Source organism: Xenopus laevis, chromosome 1S (genome assembly GCF_017654675.1).
Source record: "Xenopus laevis strain J_2021 chromosome 1S, Xenopus_laevis_v10.1, whole genome shotgun sequence".
In the NCBI taxonomy this organism is placed as follows: Eukaryota; Metazoa; Chordata; class Amphibia; order Anura; family Pipidae; genus Xenopus; species Xenopus laevis.
The window spans coordinates 159723472-159739939 of record NC_054372.1 but is presented as its reverse complement, the minus strand read 5'-3'; the positions used below and the strand labels follow the sequence as shown (position 1 = coordinate 159739939).

General features: G+C 37.6%; 1 protein-coding gene across 1 annotated transcript in view; it reads left to right on the top strand.

The window, feature by feature from the left end:
* Positions 1–13263, top strand: part of LOC121399101 (COMM domain-containing protein 10-like) — a 176769-nt gene extending 163506 nt beyond the window's left edge. Inside the window, exons 4-5 of the mRNA XM_041578961.1 lie at positions 9277–9336; positions 12827–13263. Coding sequence (XP_041434895.1) covers positions 9277–9336; positions 12827–12865 — 99 coding nt within the window. The 3' untranslated portion in view covers positions 12866–13263. The remainder of the gene's footprint in view (positions 1–9276; positions 9337–12826) is intronic.
* The last annotated feature ends 3205 nt before the right edge of the window (positions 13264–16468 follow it).

The window sequence follows — 16468 nt, the reverse complement described above, 5'->3', positions numbered from 1 at the left end:
AGCCCATAAATTAGCATTACTTACCAGTGGCTTGTGTACAGCTTGTCTTTGATCCACCCAGAAATTACCAGAAGATCAAGCATTATCCGACTAATATCTGTGGTTAATTACCTGTATGCTGTTGGGATAGTCTGCTACCGAAACTGAATTAAAGATACTTTAATTAATCTCAGCAATATGAATGCCTCATTGCATATACTTAAATGCAAGCATCTTGCCCCTGTCCAGAATTCAAATCCAAGAGAATGATAAAGACTATATACAGGTATGGGATCCGTTACCTGGAAACCTGATACCCAGAAAGCTATAAATTACAGAAAGGCAGTCTCGCATAGACTGTGTTTCATAAAAATAACCCATATTTTTAAAACTGATTTCCTTTTTCTCTGTTATAATAAAACAGTATCTTGTACCTAATCCAAACTCATATATAATTAATCCTTATTGGAAGCAAAATCAGCCTGTTGGGTTTATTTAATGTTTACACTATTTTCAAGTAGACTTACAGTATGAAGATCCAAATTACAGGAAGATCCATTATCCAGAAAGCCCCCAGGTAATCCACCAACACACCTTGGCCACTTATGAAGAGATGGTCTGGTGCACCACTCTAAAGCACTGTTTTCTTCACACCTGAGTCCCAGACTGAAACTGCATTGTTCACCTGTTCACACTCATACAACTGCTTGAGGGGCACCAGCACTGTGTCACTGTATGTAGTACATCTTAGAGTGGTCCTGCTCTTTTATGCCTTCCCAATGTTTGTGTATGTGCCATACTCTACCTGCCCTATGATCACTGTATGTGCCATACTCTGTTTACCATATGCTCCCTGTGTGTGCCATACTCTGCCTGCCTGACATTTTTTCACATATGAGTGATAAGTGATATCCCTGCATTGAGCACCAACCATTTGGTTTTTTGGTATACTACCACAATTAATGTGGACATGGTCTTGTGGTAACATGAGTGTGGTTTAAAAACAGTGAGTGGTCAACACTGGATTCCATTATCGGCCCTCCACCATAAAAATTCCGGCCTTCGGTACCTCAGAAGTTGAACAGCACTGAAGTAGAGCGCCCAATAGTCCATTCCATCCTTGTGCCATGGCGTCCCCAGCACGTACTGTAGTTACACCACTTCTAACACTAAGGGGCCGATTCACTAAGGGTCGAATATCGAGGGTTAATTAACCCTCAATATTCGACTAGGAACTAAAATCCTTCGACTTCGAATATCGAAGTTGAAGGATTTAGGGCAGATAGTACGATCGAAGGATTATTCCTTCGATCAAACGATAAAATCCTTCGAATCGAACGATTCGAAGGGTTTTAATCCAACGATCGAAGGAATATCCATCGATCAAAAAAAGTTAGCCAAGCCTATGGGGACCTTCCCCATAGGCTAACATTGACTTCGGTAGCTTTTAGATGCCGAACTAGGTGGTCGAAGTTTTTTTTAAAGAGACAGTACTTCGACTATCGAATGGTCGAATAGTCGAACGATTTTTACTTCGAATCCTTCGATAGTCGTAGTCGAAGGTCGAAGTAGCCCATTCGATGGTCGAAGTAGCCCAAAAAAAACTTCGAAATTCGAAGTTTTTTAACTACGAATCCTTCACTCGAAGTTAGTGAATCGGCCCCTAAAAGTCAATAACACCTTCAGAGACAAAACACAAAACCAATCACGATAGAAATAACAGTTTAGCTGACTGTTACCGTTTACATCATGGGCTTATTAAGAGAAAACTTACGTGATAGGAAAATTTTACCTTGTCATATGTAATGAGCCCTAGTCCATTACTAGAAGTTTATAACAGCTTAAAGGCATGTTATTATGTTATATAACACTGATTTAAATCCAGATTTGGCAGCAGTTTTACAGTTTTTTAAAAAAAAAAATATATTCTAATTTACTCAGGTCCAAAATTCAGTTTGGGGTTTCCTTACAAATGGAATGAAAATACAAAGTTCTGTGCTTTGTATCCTGGGAACTTTGAAATGGCAGAGATCTGGATTTGTAAACCAAATATCCTTGCACTTACGATGATTGGGTTTCAAGATGAATGTTTTCACAGCTGCACAGAGTTTAAATTGTCCCTAAATTAGCACTTGTCTGCCCCATAAGAATAATGTTGTGATGAAAATTACAAGTGGAAAATAAGTCATATTTCAGATACTGTAGTTAGCAGCGAGAAAACATCTGGGGGGGAAAATTTAACAATTAGGTGGTTATCTCAACTGGCAAGTGGAGTACAGAATGCACCCGTATGGTGTTTGTGTTGCTCGTATTTTTATGTTTTACATCTGCTAATCAATTAACAAGGGCTCCAGTGATGGCAGAATTGTTAACTGCATGTAATTCACATTCAATACTGGGACTGTTTTAAGCACCAGATAGGGGAAATTACAGGTAAATGTGCTTCATTTTGATGTATTTAGTGTATTTATAAATGCTTTTTGGTGCTCAGGAGGAATCCCAAGTAGTGTAATGGGTTGAATAAATTGTTCAGTTAGGGCACATGTTAAATTTGCATCTTTACATTAATCAATCCTTCATATTTATTTTGAAGCTGCCTTTCAGGGGATTTCTAGCAATCCAATTATGAAAGAGCATGTATCATAAAATAAACACAGTAAATAAATAAAAAAATAAAATTGCATGACTATAATAGAGAGAACGTTAGTTTCCTTGTCTGGTCATTGTGCATCTTCCATTGCTCTCTGGATGCACCTTATACAACTCTTATATTGTACAAACCTCCATAACTGCTGTTTCTCTGCAGGATTAAAATACTGTTGCAACGTTTACAACCCCTACAACTGTGTGTGTAGGGTTCCAGATACTGGTGCATATATTGTATAAAGTATATATACTCCCAATGACTTTTGTGATTCCAATATTAGTGCAGCTAACACATAACATATACATATAAAGTTCATGGTGATGGAGAGGTTTGATTACTCTTTTTCTCTTCAGGTAAATATTTTTAAGGTTTAAGGTGCCCTTTTGAGCTCTCCTTATTTTATAGAAAGGTTATAGACATAACAAAATCCTCCTGTGTCAGTAATTCATGTATCATGCCAAGAGATATGTATTCACTTATCTCTACTCAAATTGCTATTGTACCTATGGGGTGATATGCAAGCAATGGTGACAAGCGTGCCAAGATTATCACACCCCTCACTTTACACTAAAGCCCACCACACGCCACTGGTCACTGTGCAAGCAAGCGTGAATGCACAATGAGGGGAAGGGGAATCTTGGTGAGCTTTCCCCAGGGCACCCTTTAACTGTGGTCTGGTACTATAGTGATATAATTAATGTACTGAAATACTGAGCAGTGTCAATGCCCCAGTACTTTTCTCACCAAATGGCAACAATGGTTGCTATACCACTATCTCCCTAGTTACGTGCTCACACTGTGGGAATCACTGAATGTAGCGCCATACACTCATAGAGCTAATGCTATTGGTTGGGCTTTTATGAATTCACGGTTTTAAAGTGTACTATATTCAATCATGGATTGTTTTGTTAAATAACTTCTCATGGAGAAAATATAAAGTAGTTAACAAATGCTCTGTTGTTATAGAGTTATAAATAATCACCAAGGGTGAGACTTGAATTTTATGTTATTTTATAAATACTACACTATATAAAACTTTCTGTCATCTCCCCCTCGATAAACTTTGGTTTTTGAGGGATACAGCAGTTAATATTTAATGGTTTAACACGTTGTCATCCCTTTCCCTTCCCCAAGACTCTTATGTCTCCAGGTAGCGCTAACTGCCCCAAGGTACCTTTCCCTTTGGATTCGGTAGCCACTTCCAGATGGCGGGTACACGAGCAAGACCTGTCCTCACACCAGGGACACATTTCAACAGGCATCCAATAGCTGAACTGGACACAGGATAACCTCTCCCTTTAGACTGAAAACTCAAAGCTATCCAGAGTACCTCACACATACAGTCTCTCTGTTACTGCAACTCCTTGACTCACATGCTGCACTTTCACATCTCCATAGATCTGGCACTGACTGGCTGCTGCAGCAGGGGCTCCAAAATGGCAAACAGAGGGGAACTTTTTTCTTAGCAGTTCACTATTTTGGTAGCCATAATCCTATTAATGCTGACATAAGACCCTAAATGAGTTAAACATAGTGAGAGAGAATAATATTCTGTGACTTGGATGGATTCTGTTCTCAAGCTAGTCTTGGTTACTGGTACCAAGCCCACCCATACCTGCATGTACAATGTCATGTCATACATTGGCAAGTCTATAAAATATGTGATATACGTGATTCCTTTGTTCGGGGTTCCGAGTCTTTGTGAGTTCAAAATAATTTTTTACTTCATGTGGTCTCCGGTAACTGAATTTCCACGACAGTAGAATAATGAAATATACAGTGTTAAGCAATGTGCCCATTTCCTTAACTGACTGAAATACATTTTGTAGATTGGACTCTGAGTGTACGTGGTTTTCAAAATTTGTTATCATTAAGGAGTTATGTAAGTTACGTAAAAGGTGTTGCATGTTGTAGAGTTCTTCTGATTAATATACATGGTCTGCCAGTCCTATGGGATGCTCATGGAAAAGTGATTTCAGAGGTGAAACGTGAAAGTTCAAGCCACTCCTAACTGATTTTCAATTACTTTTGATTAAAGCATGCCCTAAAGGGCTGACCTCTTGTTTTAATTCTTTTAACTAGATAGAAAAGATTGCAACATGTCTATTTTGTGAAAAATGTGTTTATTCGGTATCTCCCCTTTTATTCTAATATTGCATTTTATTCAGATGAGAGATGATATTAAAAGGAACTTTCACTATACAGAGTAAGTCCATGGGGAATTGTTATGTCCATTTCTCTTTAAAGGAAAACTATACCAAAAGTCTATCAGAAATAGAAAATTGCCATTTTAAAAAATAAGGGCCGCCCCCTGGGATCCTAGGCTTCACGGTACACACAGACAAAGCAAACAAACCATACACATTAGGTCACATCAGCCATTTAACAGACAGAGTTCTGTCTTTTGCTTCCACACTTCTTCCTGTTACAGTTAGAGCTGTAGTTTTTCTGGTCAGGTGATCTCTAAAGCAGCACACAGACCATCATGAAATAGTGGTTCAAGGCAAGGGATGTAAAAAGAGCAATATTTACTTAAATATATATACCAGTTTGGTAATATTCTTTAATATGCCACTTCATTTGATATAAATTATCTGTTGCTTAAATATTCATTTTGGGGGTATAGTTTTTTCTTTAAGCTGGTGAACAACATGGGAAATCATAAAGGAATTTGATCAGTGAACACAAACTGTGGGGCTGCCCTCTAGGTGGACTAAAAGCATTGGTTGGGATATAGGGCCAGGAATGGTGAATGTTTAATTACTGCCCTGGATTCTCCTTAAATCAATAGTAGGTTGACATTTAAAATAACATTTATGAATATTTTGTGACTTTGTTATGAGTCATATGGGCTTGAAAAAAATGTTGCAACTCTGAGTAGGGTTTGACAGTAATGCCAGAAAACTTCTGCTTTTAATTTCTTATTTTATGTTTTTGGTTTTTATCTACTGTATATGATAATTACATACATACATATATCCTCCTTGTATAGTTTTCATTTATAAGCTATTTCAGTGTTTCACAAATTAGATATATGCTAGCAGCACTAATGTAATTATGTAACTATAACAGAGCACAGGTTGATTATTTAAACAGTGCTCTACAAATTGTATTTATAGCATGGAGTTGAAAACTACTGATGCGAACACTACCTTTCTGCCTTAAATGAAAACAATGACTAGATAAAGCCAAAGATTTCTGACTTTTCAGATGTAATATCCTGAACACATTATTATTTGTTTATGTGATAATTACGATCTTCCTAGTAGTTTGGTCATTTAACAATTATATAAATCTATATTTCTTTTTAACTGCAATCTTCTAGTTTAAAGAGGTAAGTATTGTCATCAAGATCCTATCATTAGGATTCAGCAGATAAGTATACCTGCAATAAGGTCAGCAGTGCTCATGAAATCACTCCCTGTGGCAGTGCTTTAATTTTTAAAGAAAACCTATTAACACAAAATTCCCAAAATCCATTGCTCCTTCACACAGACCAAGACTGTACTTATGCTCAGTAGTGTTGACCTAGAAGTTGTCCATGCAAAGTAAAATGAATTGTGAAGGAGCTTCACTTAAACACACGTCCACAGTGTCCCCCCGCCTTCAATCTGCATGTTTAAATTAATGAAAGCGGCCATCTTTAGGACGACACTTTGGGCAAAATTGTGCACGCGACTGAGAAGTAGAAAATAGATTTTGAAGGGGAACCTCAGACTAAATAGTATTTCTGAAAATTGTTCTAGCGATCTGGGACAGGAAGGACTCCTCTTTAAAATACTACAATGCTGATTTTATTGTCCTTTAACAATTACTACAGGCTAACATTCTATATCAAGATAACTCTCCTTACCTGGGAAAAAACAGTATGATGGAGGTGGTGCAAATGAAACAAACAAACAAAGCAGAGATCTACTGGAGTCTTACAGAGTTTATCCAATGCGCTGGATTTGGCCTAATCCCAAGATTTTTAGTATAATTCAGATTCAGCCACATCCCAAATGCCTGTCAAATCTGTCATATCTGAACCACTGGACTGATCAAGCAAGGGACATACCATTATGAGGGTAGACTGTCAAGGTTGGGGTTGTTTTCTCTGGAAAAAAGCGCTTGCAAGGGGATATGATTACACTTTACAAGTACGTTAGAGGACATTATAGACAAATAGCAGGGGACCATTTTACCCATAAAGAGGATCACCGTACCAGAGGCCACCCCTTTAGACTAGAAGAAAAGAACTTTCATTTGAAGCAACGTAGGGGGTTCTTCACAGTCAGGACAGTGAGGTTGTGGAATGCACTGCCGGGTGATGTTGTGATGGCTGATTCAGTTAATGCCTTTAAGAATGGCTTGGATGATTTTTTGGACAGACATTATATCAAAGGCTATTGTGATACTAAGCTCTATATTTAGTATAGATAAGGGTATATAGAATTTAATTAAAAGTAGGGAGGGGGGTGTGTATGGATGCTGGGTTTTCATTTGGAGGGGTTGAACTTGATGGACTTTCTCTTTTTTCAACCCAATTTAACTATGTAACTATGTAACTACTATACCAAGCATAAAGTCATTGGCTTGCAAACCAGCAGTTGTTGTGAATGGGGTTCCATCAGAAGTGTAACTGGGGTGGCATTTAAAATGATTGCTTGTTTGCTAGATATTCCTAAGCCCAGTAACTGCTGTTTTGCAAACCAATGACGTTATGCTTGGTATGTCTCTGGCTTGAGGCATTGGGCAAGCTGTAAGCCTCTAGTATTTCTACACTTGCTGCTGGACCTATAGTAGGGTGACCATTACACCAATATTGGTCTGCAGAAAGGGCCTTGAGCCTAAATTGGCTGAAAACCTGGCTGGTTGTTTTGCCTCTGAGCCTGGGCTGTAGTTAAAATATAGACAGACAAGGACAACTTGACACCTGGAATGGAAACAGAGCAAAAAAGCTACTGCGTTGTGTTATGTGTGTGTCCCTCTTTCCAGTTATTACACATCGGGAAAGAAAATGAAATGCAAGGGAAAATGTTACCAAATGGCTGTAATTATATCCTGAGTAGCTTTTTCTGCGCTCGTTTTCTCCATTATGGCTGCTTTGTAAAATGACCAATTTTTCAATGTACAATTATTGGATATAAAACCTTCATATTACTACACTTACTAAATATTTTATTTTAAAGGAGTAAATAGGATTATAAAATAAAAAATAAAAAAATCTTCCAGAGAACCCGGCAGTGGTTGCTCATGTGGATGAAAGCAATGCATTAGTAGTTTGATATAAATCATCTTTATACCTGAGTGCATTGTGCTGTAATGCTGGGGCTCCTTGATACAGCAGATTTGCCCCTGTAGTCATTGTATCTAATTTTCCATAGATCATTATACATTTATTTAATTAGGTTTGATGTCATAAATAGTTATGATATGTGGGATGAAGAGTCAAAAGAGTTTAGGATAATGCTGGTGCTTCCTGAAATCTATCATCCTATATCAATTGTGATTGATCTGAAATTCTGTCTCTGATGGAAATATTGTGTTAATGATGTGATATTGTATGACACACACACAACAATTATACATTCCAAGAGACCCCTAAGGAATCGTTTCTCTGTTACGATTGTCAGCTCTTAAGGACAGGGACCTACTGCCATCACAGTTCCTAGGACTCAAGTATTTAATTATTCTAATTACTACTGTATTGTGTTATGCCTTGTAAACCACTGTGTACACTTGTACTTCCATATAAATACATGTATAGGATCAATTATCCAGAAACTCAGTTTTCAGAATGCTCCCAATAGACTTTGTTTTAATCCAATAGTTCTAATTTTGAAAAATGATTTCCTTTTCTCTGTAATAATAAAACACTAACTTGTATTTTTTCTATAATTAATCCGTATTGGAGTAAAAACGGTATTATCGGGTTTATTTTATGTTTACATTTTTTTTAGTCGACTTCTAGAGATCCAAATTCTGGAAAACTCCAGGTCCAGAGCACTCTGGATAACAGGTCTCATACCTGTACACTACAGTACAAAATGCTGTGTTGAGGAAAGGTGTCACTCTAAACAAGTTCTTACAGATTCTGACACTACTGCACCAAAATGAAAATCTGTTCACTATTGTTTTTTATTTTTTTTGCATCTTAAATTATTCTTCTAGACTTAAGTTATGGTGAGCTAAATAACACAAAACCCCTATTCTGAAAATCTCAGGTTCCCTGCATAGCGGATAATAGATCCCATAGCATTTTATATGTTTTAGCCCATTGTTTTTCCTTGGTATGTTGGAGGTATTTCCCTTTCATTGTACAATAATATATCAATTAGGCCACCACCTATTGTGCATTGTGTGGCATGTGTGTCTAACAGAAGGATTTACACTACATATAGAGTATTATAGGGTAAAACTGAACATGACCCAGGTGTTCTTCACCCCCTTCCGTTTTTCCTGTGGATGAAGATAAATTGCATTTACTGGTTTTGGACATTCTATTAAGAGATTTTACAGCTCACATATGGCACATTAACACTATACCCGTCTGTCTACTATTCACTGACCCTAAAGCTAATATGTGTTCAGAATATTGCATTGCTGCCACTGAGCGCCCGTCCCTCATATAGGTTTGTGGTAAACCTCTTTTCTTTTCATTCTTTTAGAATCTGGAGAAAGTGTTTGTGGAGTTTAACCACAAGGAGTTGTTGGAGTTCTATAACAAGGTGAGTATTGTTCACAAAAGTCCCTTTGTTTTTTCAGGCCGGTTCCTTCTGAACTCTTGCCCTCTTCACTTACACCGCTGTGCAATGTAAAGTATAAAGCACATCTGTTCGTCTGATCAGCTGAACTCTTAGGGTGATTATTAACATGTGTGGGGGCTGCAATAAAAATTCTTTGGCATTTCAGTCCTCACCACTAATGCCAATAATACAGTAGTCTACTCACTGCTTGAGATGGGATTTTTACATGAGATTAAAGAAAAGCCACCATCTTGTGTATCTGTGACAAATAAAACCCAAGTAAAAAGAAACAGGCTAGTGGACGAGAGCAAGTAAGATCAGCAATGGGTGCTTGCTTCCTAGGTCTGATTTACAAATATCACGCCCCTAGGCTGCTCACATGCCCTGCTCTCACCTATTACCTTTACCACTGCTTCTTTGTGATCGCTGCAGACTGGGCAGGTGGGAGATTGAAACAACTGGCCCTGTTTAGATGTGGCCTGTAGGCAACATGCCGTCCCCAGCAATTTTCTACCCTAGGCCTGGGCCTTTGTAGCCTGCTTGCTCCTGTTTTGCCATACCTCCAATTCTACAATATTATATTTAATTTATCTGCTAAACAGCAGCTAACCCCTGTCAAATAAAATTACAAAGTAAATTCAATGATTCCTTAGTAGTGATTAGTGATGGGCGACTTTGTCTCTTTTTGCTTCGGCAAAGAATTTGCGAAACAACAAAAAATTTGCGAAGCTCGAATTTTGACGACGTCAATTCGCGAGCATCAAAATTGATGCAGTGACAATTCTGGCGGAATTTTCGCATGTGCCAATTTTGACGCCCGCAAATTGACGCCATGGTCAAAATTAATTTTTCATAAATGTTTCGCGAATTTTTCAGTGAATCGAAACGGGACAAATTTGCAGCGAATTCACACCTGGAGAATAAATTTGTCTATCACTAGTAGTGATGTGTGAGTTGACTTGAAACCGACTGGTAAGGCAAATTTGGGTGGAATATTTAGCAACCATTGCGGGTTTGGGTGCAGGTCAGACTGGAAAAGTACACTCATCCTCTGGTACCATAGATCCCCCGTCTTGGAAACATAGGTAAGCAGAGACATAGCATATCCTACAATGGTAACATTTTGTGGGCTAGGGTTAAGGTATAGCTGGTTAGGGTTGGGTATAGGTTGAGTTCTTCCTGACACTATGCCATAGGTCCTGCATGCACTTCAATGTTACATTAGCTCTATATACATAAAGTATGTATATATGGTACTACAAGCAGGTGCCCCAATTATTCTGGGATTCTGGGACAAAGTATTGCACTCCAGGTAAAATATGGTGATTTGCGTGCAGATATGGATTTTTGCACTGGTAAATGATCCCTGCCAAAATTAAAGCAAAATTAAACTGGATCTGAAACACTGGGCAAAGCATTGTGGTTTGGCCTAAATTGATTGATATTGGGATAAAAAAATGTTATAGTAGGCTGGGGGCAAATTTTTCATCTTCACACATGTGAATCAGAGGGCTGTAGTCTCCAATGCTGTTATAAGGTCACTGTAATACTGATTCGCTTTGCATGTTATAATGAAATAAATGTTTAATAATCACATTTCCAGTATACTGTATGGTCTTATTTGAAGTACCGTTTTTAATCCATAGATAGGTGGGTTTGTAATTTTTAGGGTGTTGTATCTTTAAAAAAAAAAATCATCCCTAGGATATCGGGTCATGAAGATGGCAATGCAGAAATCATCTCTGTACACATTTAAAAGATTTTTTTTTTCAAGTGAAAGTATATCATTTGAAACTGGCAAAATGCATTTTTTAAACCTGGAGCTTTTATTATTTTTCATGGTACAGCTATGGCATCTGTTATCTGGAGACCCAGATAAAAGTTCTGAATTATGGAAAGGCCATCTCCCCATATACTAAATTTTAGCCAAATAATCATTTATTATAATTATTTTCTTTTTCTCTGTAATAATAAAACAGTAGCTTGTACTTGATCCTAACTAAGATATAATTAATCCTTATTGGAGGCAAAACCAGCCTATTTAATGTAGACTGAGGGGCATATTTATCAAGGGTCGAGTTTCAAATTGAAAAAACTTCAAAATTCGAATTCAAAAAGTCCAACTGAAATGAAGTTGAAGGTTTTTTTTGGTCGAATAATCCGTTTTCGATCGAATAGGTCCGTATTCGGCCGAATTCGAATCCTACAATGACACTATATAACACTATCCAGATGTGTCATAATAAAGAATATAACACATTGCTATATATAGTGAATAAAGTACCCCCTCTTGTAAAATATAAGGATATTATAAGTTACCGAGGAGTTTCATGACCATATAAAAACACGAGGCCGAGGGCCGAGTGTTTTTATACAGGTCATGGAACTCCGAGGTAACTTCTAATATCCTCATATTTTGCAACTGGGGGTACTTTATTTATTATAATACACAAGTTTCAGTGAGTCATGTGACAGAAATGACATCAGAACTCACCGTTTATAACTGATGACATCAGAACTCACCGTTTGTAAGGATATAATTTACAGGATATTCATGGCTTTTGTGTATTATATAGTGAATAAAGTACCCCCTCTTGTAAAATATATGGATATTATAAGTTACCGAGGAGTTTCATGACCATATAAAAACACGAGGCCGAAGGCCGAGTGTTTTTATACAGGTCATGGAACTCCGAGGTAACTTATAATATCCTCATATTTTACAACTGGGGGTACTTTATTAATTATAATACACAAATTTTAGTGAGTCATGTGACAGAAATTACATCACTACTCACCGTTTATAACTGATGACATCACTACTCACCGTTTATAAGGATATAATTTACAAGATATTCACGGCTTTTGTGTATTATATATATATATAGTTCTTTTTGAATAATCGAAAATCTTCTCCGCACTGCCTTAGCTGTATAGTCGAATGCATCCAATCCTCTTCCGGGTACACCGCTATCCCGATATATACTAATAAATTCAAAAATGAGGAGAGCACTCAAAAGTAGCAAAAATATGCTACACGACATGTTTCGGGTCCTTAAACCCTTTATCAAGTGTGACACTTGAATTAATGTAACCACAGCATATACTTCTTTTTCTTGTTAGGACTTGTGCTTTCTATTTCTTTTAAAGTAGATTACATTTACCTTGCTGTACTTCGAAGATAAAACTCAAATTAGAAAATCTTTTGCTGCATCGTGACTCATTTTTTTTCCTATAGTACCAAATGAGAAATTGTAATTTGCTATATAAAAAGGGAAAACAGGTGTTCAATTTTCTGATATTGTGAATATTCATTTAAGTTTCAGATGTAAATGTCTGCCTCTGAAATAGATGTTCTGAGACTCTGAGACTATGCAAATAAATGTAATATGCAAAGCTTCAAATACTGTTCTGTTTGTGTGTGTATGTAAATAATCTTTATAAATGAATTCTTTTCTTCTGTTTTTAATAGCTTGGGACTATCCAGGCACAGCTGGATTCCCTTACATGATGCCTTAAAGATGGGTTCCTCCACTGCACTCCTGCCACCTCATTATTTTGCATTGAAGATAGATCGCAAAGCTATGTTTGCTGAAAGAATCAATGGGCTGCTTCCTCTAAAATTATATGGCTTATCTCCTCTTAGACTAGCAACATTAGGCAGGGAAGATCATTTGAAGAATGCCAAGGGTATAATTGTGTTTCCAGCTGAATTCTGTCAATGCAAGGTGCTTGTAACAAGAAAACAAAAATAAGGCCTAATCTACCCATTGTGCAATTAGGATTCCTGATGTTCTGTACAAATGTACCAATACACAGACACACGCTGACATATCTGCACAATTACAGCATCCATCATGGGAATCATAGTTAAAACATGCAGATATACAAATTAAAGAGTCAGATGTGCTTTCAGAGCTTTGAAGAAAAGGTTAAAGAAAAATGTTATATTTGTTCAAACATAAATTAGATCTTCATCAGAACCTTCATTATCCTTATGAATATCCAAGTTCAGACCTAAATTCTAGCTGACCCTTTGGTTTATTTATAATTGCCAGGACTGTCAGGATTTGTATTTTCATGGATATCTGCAGTATGTACTGCAGGGTCTTTGTTTGGGGTGGGATGCTGGAGGTTGTTCAGTAACAGCTGGATCCACATTTTGGAGATCTCTGCTGTGAAGAAGAAGTAGTTACTGATGATAAGTAGTTTAATATTAATTGCCAAGCATTCTATGGTGTGAGCAACTGATAGGAAAATATACCAGGAATGCCTTAGAGATAATTGATATCACCTTCATTTCTGGAAATTGACTGATGTACTGTATGTTCTGAAGGATGTCATATTTTAAGGCAGCACTGAATGCGTATAAAAAAAAAAAGGAATTTTATCAACATTTTTGCAGGTGGCACTAGTACAAGTAGTCTTCTGTGATTTCTCAGCTAGTAATGGTATATTATATATATACTGTATATATATATATATATATATATATATATATATATATATATATATATATATATATATATACTGAACTTACTTTACCAGCCCAATGGTTCAGAAGCCTAATAACAATAATGATCCATTCCTCCGGAGCTTGCCATCTTGGATCTTGTTAAACCACCTTTTGAGGATCAGTGGCACTGTGCATGCTCAGTGTGTTCTAGGGACCTCTTGAGAAATCATCAAAACATTGGCAGAGAAATTGTTACATTTGTCCAAGAAGCTGATGTCACAGGCTGAATATTAATCAAAACCAAACCCTACATAGAATAAATGCAACCACTGTTCCAAATGCATTGCCTGTTGCTGTGAAAATCGTTTTAATGTCTGTGTTTCCTTTGCAATAATTCATAAATACCAATGAATCTTTATTATAACAGAACCAAATTGCTGTTGTGCAGATATATTGCTGGGTTGTTTATTCTCACTTGTCTTCAGATCTTCAATGATGTTCCCTCAAGGCTAGTGTTGTGAAGTAAAAGGACATTTTTAAAGTAGTTTCTTGTGAGTAGTTTGTTGTGCTGTATTTCTTTCTGTCAGTGACAGCCTAAGACTAAACATCAGCCTAGCAGTGTAAAGGAGAACTATCTCTATTTGTATAATCCAATTTCCTTTGATTTAGGCTTAAATAATGTAGTTGCCTTTTTCAAAACTGTTTCCATGTATATAAAGTTTGCTTCTTCGTTGTCTTGTTGCTTTCAGAGACCAGTAAGGATGTTGTTTATATCCCAAGGGCAGATTTGAGCCATTCCTCCTGTGGTGGTCCTGGTTGAGAGAGGGGGTAGGTTGTGCCTGTGCACTCACTTACCAAGAAAAAGCTCCGTTAGATGTGATCCATGAGCTCAGATCTTTGATATCTTTACAGGAACACTGTCAAAAAGGAAATTCTCGGCAAAATTGCCCAATATAACAGAGAAAAATCTTGAAATGCATCAAATTATATAAAAGGGATGTAGATAAAACAGGCTTCATTGAGGTACGTATATCACATAATTTGCCATTTACACTATGTACACCATAAAATTTGCTTGATTATGAGACAGTAGCGCACACTGAAGGTTTATTCTGGCAAGCGATCCAAGGTCTTTTCATATCAGTCTCATCACACCCCCTCTTTATATAGGAAGGATATGAAAGGGCAAGTTGTAGTTCAAGAAAATAGAGGGTTTCCAATTAAAAGAAATCCTGCTCATACCTGTGTATATTTTTCATATTTTGTGCAGTTCTAACTTTACCACTCCGCAAAAAAACCAAAAACTTGGGGTCTTCATCTTAACTGTAGTACCTGCCATCTCTTGTGCACAAGAAGGGAATTCTGTTGACCTTTCTTTCAATTGAAATTTTCAAATCGTTTTAATACGTTTTAACTGGATAATCTATTTATTAGTGGGCTTCAATCATGTACTAGATTAGCATTTAGGCACTATTAGTACTTTAACCTGAACCAATCAATTAAGCTTTTACAATTGCTTTTCTCACCATATTTGAATAATGACACTTGATTCTGAATTTTCACAAATATGAATTTATTTAATTTATTTAAAGAAATCGCAGTCATTTTACCACACTCATTATTATTGATTTTCTTGTTCATAATTTATTCCAATATATACATCAATTTACACTTCTTTGTATGGATTGTGCGACGCTATATACTCTCTTTGTTGGTTCCTCTCTTTTTGGTACCTGTTGGATTCTCTCAATTTCAACAGTGCCATCTTTCTCCTTCTGAGTCTCTAGCAGCTTGGCAGAGAACAGGCTGGGCTCAATCTGTACCTCCACAGATTCCACAGATTTAACAGCTTCTCTGTACTTGATAGTCTTACAGCTACTCATGCTGGCTCTGTTCAGCTCTCTGGGAGACCCAGTACATTTGGCTCTAAAGTCAGGCACACCCTCTGTCCCAAGGATGGACTGGGGTGCCCAGCCAATCGGAACGCTCTCCAGCCTGTTCCAGTCCAGTGGTCAATGACATTTTTGACAACTCTATACTTATTACTTTGTGAAAACAGCTTGGGAAAGGTTCAAATTGGATAAATCAAAATCAATGTCACTTATTAATTTTTTAAAGAAAGAAGTTTCCACCTACAATGTTCCATCATCTAGTGCAGTGATCGCTACCCAGTGGCTTATGAGTAACATGTTGCTAACCAACATGCTCCCAGTGGCCTCAAATCAGGTGTTTAGTTTTGAATTTTACCTTGAAAGCAAGTTTAGTTGCATAAGAACTGTCAAGACCGCCGGGAGCGCGAGGAGGCAGGCGCCAAGATGGCGGCGCCCAGGCAACCCACGTGGGTTCCGACGCCGGCGTTGTGATGCCAGCACGGCGCGACGGTCGCAGGCGCGCTGACGCTGGCGCAAGGGCGCCAAATTCAAAGATAAAAGGACGCCTGAGGCGCCAAAATGGCGCCCGAAAATAGGATCCTGTTCTCTAAGTGATTCCTGGGTTCCCTTGCTGTTTTCCTTGCTACTTCTGCCTGATTCCTTGGAGTGACCCCTTGCCTGGACCTGGACTTTGCTGTTACTCTGCCTGCCTTTGACCCCCTGCCTTGCCCTGGACTTTGTTTGTATTCCGCCTGCCTTCTGACCTGTGCTTGGACTTTGTTTATTC